This window comes from Pristiophorus japonicus, chromosome 12, assembly GCF_044704955.1.
Source record: "Pristiophorus japonicus isolate sPriJap1 chromosome 12, sPriJap1.hap1, whole genome shotgun sequence".
Lineage (NCBI taxonomy): Eukaryota > Metazoa > Chordata > Chondrichthyes > Pristiophoridae > Pristiophorus > Pristiophorus japonicus.
This window is the reverse complement of record NC_091988.1, coordinates 54,155,372-54,164,146: the sequence shown is the minus strand read 5'-3', so window position 1 is coordinate 54,164,146 and position 8,775 is coordinate 54,155,372. Positions and strand designations below refer to the sequence as shown.

The 8,775-nt window shown below is 44.9% G+C and overlaps 1 protein-coding gene across 1 annotated transcript in view; it reads right to left on the bottom strand.

The window, feature by feature from the left end:
- Positions 1-1,770: 1,770 nt before the first annotated feature.
- Positions 1,771-8,775, bottom strand: part of LOC139276918 (ankyrin repeat and SOCS box protein 13-like) — a 32,348-nt gene continuing 25,343 nt past the window's right edge. The window contains exon 5 of the mRNA XM_070894912.1: positions 1,771-2,850. Coding sequence (XP_070751013.1) covers positions 2,611-2,850 — 240 coding nt within the window. The 3' untranslated portion in view covers positions 1,771-2,610. The remainder of the gene's footprint in view (positions 2,851-8,775) is intronic.

The following is an 8,775-nucleotide window of genomic DNA, read 5'->3' as shown; positions in this document are numbered from 1 at the left end:
AAAATAGGTGCAGGAGCAGGCCATTCGAGCCTGCAACACCATTCAATAAGATCATGGATGATCATGCAACCTCAGTACCCCACCCCTGCCTTCTCTCCATACTCCCTGATCCCTTTAGCCATAAGGGCCACATCTAACTCCCTTTTGAATATGTCCAACGAACTGGACTCAACAACTTTCTGTGGCAGAGAATTCCACAGGTTCACAACTCTCTGGGTGAAAAAGTTTCTCCTCATCTCGGACCTATATGGCTTACCCCTTATCTTTAGACTGTGACCCCTAGTTCTGGACTTCCCCAACATCAGGAACATTCTTCCTGCATCTAACCTGTACAGTCCCATCAGAATTTTATAAGTTTCCATGAGATCCCCTTTCATTCTTATAAATTCCAGTGAGTATAAGCCTAGCCGATCCAGTCTTTCCTCATATATCAGTCCTGCCATCCCGGGAATCAGTCTGGTGAAGCTTCGCTGCACTCCCTCAATTGCAAGCACATCCTTCCTCAGATTAGGAGACCAAAACTGCACACAATACTCAAGGTGTGATCTCACCAAGGCCCTGTACAACTGCAATAAGACCTCCCTGCTCCTATACTCAAATCCCCTCGCTATGAAGGCCAGCATGCCATTCGCTTTCTTTACTGCTTGCTGTACCTGGATGCCTACCTTCAATGACTGATGTACCATGCCACCTCCCCTTTTACTAATCTGTCACCATTCAGATAATAATCTGCTTTCATGTTTTTGCTACCAAAGTGGATAACCTTATATTTATCCACATTATACTGCATCTGTCATACATTTGCCCACTCACTTAACCTGCAGCCTCTTAGCATCCTCCTCGCAGCTCGCACTGCCATCCAGCTTAGTGTCATCTCCAAACTTAGAAATATTACACTCAATTCATTCATCTAAATTATTGATGTGTATTGTAAATAGTTGGGGTCCGAGCACTGAACCTTGCAGTACCCCACTAGTCACTGCCTGCCATTCTGAAAAGGACCCGTTTATTCCCACTCTTTGCTTCCTGTCTGCCAACCAGTTCTCTATCCACATCACCCCCATTACCCCCAATACCATGTGCTTTAATTTTGCACACTAATCTCTTCTGTGGGACCTTGTCAAAAGCCATTTGAAAGTCCAAATACACCAAGGTAGAGTTTCTAACTTCCTCTTGCAAGGCCATTGACCTAAAGGGATGGGGGGGGGGGGGGGGTGGGTGGGGGAGAAGGGGCAGGGTACTTGCACGTGATCCCTGTCAAGTGACCCTGGCTAGGATATGCTTGCACGGACATCAAGAGGGCAAAATTGATCTTCGCCGACAATGTGGAATGGGCAGTAGTGAACTAGCAGCCTGTTTTATACCCTGCCGTATTTTTTTTTCCACAATGGAAAATAAAATCGGACGGGGTGTAAAATGGGCTACCGATTCGCTATCGCCCGTACTATGCTGACCCTGAAGAACAATGTAGCTCCCTACCAGGCAAGAAACCAATTGGACATGGCTATGCATTTCCCAGTCAAATAGCCTGCTGAAACTCAATGCATTAAGTATGGGCACTTGGGACTGCCAGTGCCTATGAAAATATATCATCAGTAGTCAGATATTTAATTTCCTGAAAAAGTCATTTGCCGCCATCATTAGGGGAGGAAGTGTAACTGTCCCAGCAGCAAAACACTCTCCCACTCTCCAACTGCTAGGTAAACAAACTGCCTCACTCAAGACAAGGTTGCAACTGAGTTTGAGAAAAACTAAAATAATATCAATAGCTCAGTTAAAAGGGCTGCTTTTAATGAGCATTATCAACAGCAAGCAGTGCAACTATTGCCCCACCTCAAGTAACATACTAGACATTACCTCCAATGCAAAACATAGTCCAACATGGCTTTAGGAGACAGAGACCAAGTTAGACAATAGCTAACAGTACACAAGGAAAATGTTGGCCTTTGACTCCACCATGATCATTCAGTTCCCTCACACTGGTATATTCGGTAGCTCCATCTGCCCACATTATCATCAATAGTCATTGTTAAAACAGTAATAATTAAAGCAGAACGCCTGATTCTAAAGTTGGAATAAATAATTTTCTCATTCATTCCAACTTTTAGTAAATGTAAAACATGGTGTTCCCCCAAATTTGTAATTCAAGGTAACCGTCATAATGCAATCATGAGGGAGCTATTGTGACATTGTTAGCTTCATAACAGGGAATACTGACATTATCCTCACTGCTACAGAATGAATGGATCAATCAGCAAACAGCCTCATCATTACTGACAGGAAGTACCTTACTTGTGCTCAGTCTCACTTCCATTTACTGAAAGTCTGTGATGACATTCGTTTTGAGTTCCAATGTTTACTTCTGTTACAGACTGCCCAAAGTGCTCGTTAAGTTCGAAAAAGACTTAAGTTGTGCTTAGTGTCCATTTTTGAAACAGCTAAGAAATAGTTTAATATATATTTAAAAGAAAGAACAATCAGTAGAAATACCACTGAATAGACAAGTTCGGAACTGCAGAGATAATATAACAAGCACTTCAAATGTCATGGAATTTGATACTGATATAACTGAAAAGTAACTTTGGATGTTGAAAGGGGGGGTCGACACGGTTACACCGAACAAACTCCTGATGCAGAATCGTACAACGCCAGGTCCTCGAACATAAGGTAATTTTTCAGTGACTCTGGGATGTCAATCGTCCTGATGACATGCAGCCTCCGATACCCGACAAACTCACGGATTTTCAGCCGACAGGTTTGCTTCAACGACAGTGGGTTCTTCTCATACCCATCTATCCAGGACAGGAAGGTGGTCTTGGAAGCCAACTGTTTCGGGGCCTCTCCAGTGATCTGAAATAATAACACACTTCAACGTGTCATTGGTCTCAAGCTGTGGCTCAGTGGATGCAAATTTTCACAACTTAAAATTTAAACTGTGTGCTGATGGGTCTGCAATCTAAAACAAAAGGGACAATTTCATATCACCAGAAAATTAATTTTGAAGCTGTAATGACAAAATATTTAAGTGTAAAATTTCCTATTTTTTTAACTTCCATTTTGTCTTAATTTGGTTAAATGACTAATTTCTGATTGAAGCAAAAGAAGAATTTTCTTTAAAAATATAATGGGTTCAATTTTCCCCAGGGATTTGCGCCGTTATTTTGGCGCGCGGCATTTTTTTTGGCCTAAATTTAAAAATCCAAGTTTTCCCAAAGATAGTGCGCCAGTGTAACTCAGTTGGTTGCAAATTTTTTAGGTTTTTTTTTGCGTCATGGGAGCGTAACCTGATATCTGCACCATTAATGCAAGTTTGGCTAACTTACATTTCTTCTAGGACGGCGTATGTGACCACTCCCAAAAAACTTTCTGGGCACTTAAGAAAAACCATCAAAAAATCGTCACAGAAAGATGCCCTTGTTTTTATGCGAAGTTTTAAAGGGAGTCAAGAACACATTAACGATGCATCACCCAGCTTAAATTTTTCCAATTGAAAACAGAGAAAATGGAAGTTTCATGCAATTCTTTAATTTTGGATTTTTTAAATAAGTGCTACGCCACCACCGATTGGCTCCAAGCCATGTTCAAGGGTCAGAAGGCTGCGTTTCCGCAAAGAAGTTGTATCTAAGATCTGTGAGTTAGTAAAAGCAGACCTGCAACCTAGAAGCATCAGGAGGACTGCTTTGTCAGTTGAAGTGAAGGTTACAGTTGCACTTTCATTTTATGCATCTGGATCATTCCAGGCCACAACTGGGGATGCGTGCACCATTTTTCAACATGCAACACATATCTGCATTCGGCAGGTGACTGCTACACTATATGCCTGGAAGAATGACTACATAAAGTTCTCCTTGACTGCCCAGGCAATGCGTGAAAGGGCTGTGGGCTTCTCCAGGATTGCTGGCTTCCCCAAGGTACAGGGCTGCATTGATTGTACCCACATCACCTTGCGAGTACCTTTGGAGGATTCCGAGATGTACAGGAACAGAAAAGCTTTCCACTCCGTTAATGTGCAACACATGTGTGACGATACGCGGAGTCAGAGGAAATGTATTAGCATGGATAGAGAATTGGCTGGCTAACAGAAAGCAGAGAGTCGAGATAAATGGGTCCTTTTCGGGTTGGAAATCGGTGGTTAGTGGTGCCACAGGGATCGGTGCTGGGGCCACAACTGTTTACAATATACATAGATGACCTGGAAGAGGGGACAAAGTGTAGTGTAACAAAATTTGCAGATGACACAAAGATTAGTGGGAAAGCGGGTTGTGTGTAGAGGATACAAAGAGGCTGCAAAGAGATTTAGATAGGTTAAGCGAATGGGCTAAGGTTTGGCAGATGGAATACAATGTCGGAAAATGTGAGGTCATCCACCTTGGGGAAAAAAAAACAGTAAAAGGGAATATTATTTGAATGGGGAGAAATTACAACATGCTGCGGTGCAGAGGGACCTGGGGGTCCTTGTGCATGAATCCCAAAAAGTTAGTTTACAGATGCAGCAGATAATCAGGAAGGCGAATGGAATGTTGGCCTTCATTGCGAGAGGGATGGAGTACAAAAGCAGGGAGGTCCTGTTGCAACTGTACAGGGTATTGGTGAGGCCGCACCTGGAGTACTGTGTGCAGTTTTGGTCACCTTACTTAAGGAAGGATATACTAGCTTTGGAGGGGGTACAGAGACGATTCACTAGGCTGATTCCGGAGATGAGGGGGTTACCTTATAATGATAGATTGAGTAAACTGGGTCTTTACTCGTTGGAGTTCAGAAGGATGAGGGTTGATCTTATAGAAACATTTAAAATAATGAAAGGGATAGACAAGATAGAGGCAGAGAGGTTGTTTCCACTGGTCGGGGAGACTAGAACTAGGGGGCACAGCCTCAAAATGCGGGGGAGCCAATTTAAAACCGAGTTGAGAAGGAATTTCTTCTCCCAGAGGGTTGTGAATCTGTGGAATTCTCTGCCCAGGGAAGCAGTTGAGGCTAGCTCATTGAATGTATTCAAATCACAGATAGATAGATTTTTAACCAATAAGGGAATTAAGGGTTATGGGGAGCGGGCGGGTAAGTGGAGCTGAGTCCACGGCCAGATCAGCCATGATCTTGTTGAGTGGCGGAGCAGGCTCGAGGGGCTAGATGGCCTACTCCTGTTCCTAATTCTTATGTTCTTATGTTTATGTCATGTCAGTTGATGCAAGATACCTTGGGAGCACCCATGATGTGTTCATCCTATGCGAGAGCGCTATATCTGCCATGTTTCAGCAGCAGCCAGAAGGGCAGAGCTGGCAACTGGGAGACAAAGGGTACAGCCTCGCCACCTGGCTCATGAGGCCCCTACGCGTAACCCGGACGGAAGCTGACTGGGAATACATGTCACACATTGCGACACACAGCATAATAGAGAGAACCATTGGCATCTTGAAACAGTGTTTCTGATGCCTGGACCATTCCGGAGGTTACTTGCAAGACTCCTCTGATATTGTCGGTCAGTTCACTGTTGTGTGCTGCATGCTGCATAACTTAGCCATCATGAGGCAGCAGTAGCTGGTAGTAGAAGACTCATATGAGGTGAGAGTGGCTGATGATGAGGAGGAAGATGCAGATGACGAGGAGGAGGACAAGGACAAGGAAGTCATGCAACTACCTGAACCCGGAGCACGACGGCGGAGGAGGGCGGGTCGTCATGCCCCTTTAACGATTGCTCGAGTCTTGCACCAGCAATTCATCTGTGAACGCTTTGTTGCCTGAAGTCTCAGCGGCAACTATTCAAAATGGACTATGTTTACTGTTTAGACCAGTTCCATAATGTTGTGTTATGTTAATGGAACAAATGATGGAAATGATTCTTCTTTATTTCAAAAGGTTGTGTTCATAATGGAACAAATAATGGAAATGATTCAGTTATAATTTAAAATATATTTTATTCAGAAGTTTAACAAACACTTGTTTGTATTTAACTCAACTTTAATAAAAATATTCTTGTATCAAACATTAAAGTTTTCAGTTAAGATCGCTGACAAACTTTAAGATCACTTTTAAACTTGTAAATTTACATAACACAAAAAACTTATAATTTGAGAACTGTTACAGCAGTAACAACAGCAGCAAAGAAAGGCTGCACCCATCTCTCCTCCACCTTATTCTAAGACTGCCCGCCGCACTTGGTCTTGTTGACTCGAACACTACCCGCAGGCGGTGGCACAGCGTTTCTCGGGTTGGTACCAAGCTTATTCTTTTGAATATTTCGGGTAATACAGACTTTTTGATGGGGGGGGGGGGGGGGGGGCGGGGGGAGAGCAGGCGGTAATGTGGAAGCCCGGGTTAGGCTTTTTCAGAAGCTGGTCTGGGGATTGGAGTGGGAGTGGCAGTTGATTCTGTCAATGGCGGGGGTCTGGGCATGTTCCCTTATTGCAGCAGCTAACTCCGACATTCCCTCCCTCCTGTGCCCTGACAGTGTCTCAAGTACCTCCAACATTCCCTCCCTCATTTTCGCCGACAGTGTCTCAGCTACCTGTGACATTCACTCCTTCATGTTTACCAACAGTGTGTCAACTTTCTTCAACATTCCCTCCCTCATGTTCACTGACAGTGCATCAGCTGCCTGAGACATTCCCTCCCTCATGTTCCCGGACAGTGTTCCCATTTCTTGTGAGAGTGTTGTTACTTCTCCCGACTGTCCCGATACCTCATCACCCACCCCACTGATGGTGTCCAGGAGTGATCGTGTAAGGTCAATGCTCTCCGCACTCATTGCCATCATCTGAACTACATCTGTTAGATGCTGCACCTCAGGAGAGTGCTGTCGAGCTCTCCTTCCCCTCCTCACCCTGGGTGTGGCTCGCTGCATCGCATGGAACCCGTAGCCTTGGACGGTGGGGGCCTGGATGTGCCTTGCTACATCCCACTGGGGACCCGCAGCCTCGGATGGTGGGGTCCTGGGTGTGCCTCGCTGCACCCTACTGGAATCCCCAGCCTCGGACTGTGGGAAACCATGGAATGTCCCAACAATACTCGTACCACTCAGGAAAGGGGCTGGCATCTCAATGGGTGGCACCTGCACCTCCCCTTCCCTCTCACCCCCATTCTCTTGGTCTGGAAGGTGGGATTGGAAGATGTTCTCCTCTTCAGGCTCGTCTGCGTCAAAATCTTCTTCTGCATCGTCAGGGTTGGCCTCAAGTTCTGCAAAATATAACAGAACAGACAAGTGGTTAGCAGCAGAGGAGGGGGCAGGGTGGGTGGCATGAGTAGGCTCACACAGCGCAGGGAGCAGGCTGATTTGGAGGACTACGATGAATGATAGCATATTGCACCAACCGAAGCGTAGCTGACGGAGACATCCCCATGAACCAAAGCATGGCTAGCCCGCGCAGCATTTAACATTTAGCAAAGCCAGACTGTGGAATTTGCAGGACTTACCTTCTCCCTCGAGTGTGGGCCCAGCTTGTGTAGTGGTAGTTGCTTTTCTCCAGGCAGGACCCATCAAAGCAGCGACCGTGTCTTCTAAGTGTGTCAGTGGGTGTAGATTTGCCGGGCCTCCTCCTGTTCGAGTTCTTTCCCTTTTGTTACGTGCCACCTTCCTCTGCAAAGATGAAAATTTAACTTTTTAGAGGGAATGTCTTTCTGCTGGGTGGGACACATACAGATGGTCACATTTACAATTGCAATTCCATGAAATAATGAATAAATGAAAATATTACTTACATGAACTACTTGACCAAGGTCCTGCTATTTCTTTTTGCACTGGTCTCCAGACCTCGGGGTGGTCACCATTGCACAATAATCTTCTGCAACTCGGTTCCAGTGTTTCTTTTTTCCTTTTGGTGAAACTTTTATGTGACCTCTGCTGGTGTCCAGCTCCTGCCATCTGGCCTCAATTATAGTAACCAGTGCCTCCACTTCATCCTACAAGAAATTCTTGAGCCGTGTTGCATCTTGTATTGCAGCTCCGATTTTTTCAATGAGAGTTAAAGTTCTCACACACAACTGGCTCTTTAAAAATGGCCGCATGCAGACCGGGAGTTGTACTGGGCATGCGAGTCAAGAGCAATCACGTCAAAAACGACCATTTTTTTTTGTACATGCGCAGAAGGGGGAACATCGTTTTTTTCGGCGCAGACATTAGGCTCCATCCCCCAAAGCTAAAGGACAGGCTGCGCGGCGCCAATTTCAAAAAGTAGAACGGGGAAACTTGCTACTTATTGTTTTGGAGTAGTTGGGGCCAAAAAAAAGGCGTAACTTTGGCAATACGCCAAAAAACGGCTTTGGGGAAAATTGAGCCCAATATACCTTAATTACCTGCACTTCATTTTTATTTACAGATAGGCTCTCTAATTGAAGGCACATACCCTTTTTTTCAAGCAATCAGACCTCACCTTAACTAGATGGAGGCACCTTTTGCACCTGTTTTCAGTGTCAGCTCTGTTCACTGCGACAACAGCCATTTTGAGTTCAATTGTTAAGCAACACCTCAAATTTTAAATTCTCAACCTTGTTTTCAAATCCCTCCATGGCCTCAACCCTGTCTATCTCTAATGTCCTCCAGCCCCACATTCCTCTGAGATATCTGCGCTTCTCTAATTCTGGCTTCTTGAGCATCCCCGATTTTAATCCACCATTGGCTGCCATGCCTTCAGCTATATAGGACCTAAGCTCTGGAATTCCCTCCCTAAATCTCTTTCTCCTCCTTTAGGACACTCTTTAAAACCTATTTCTTTGACCAAGCTTTTTGTCATCTGCCCTGGTATCTCCTTATGTGGCTCAATGTCCAATTTTGTTTTATATCCC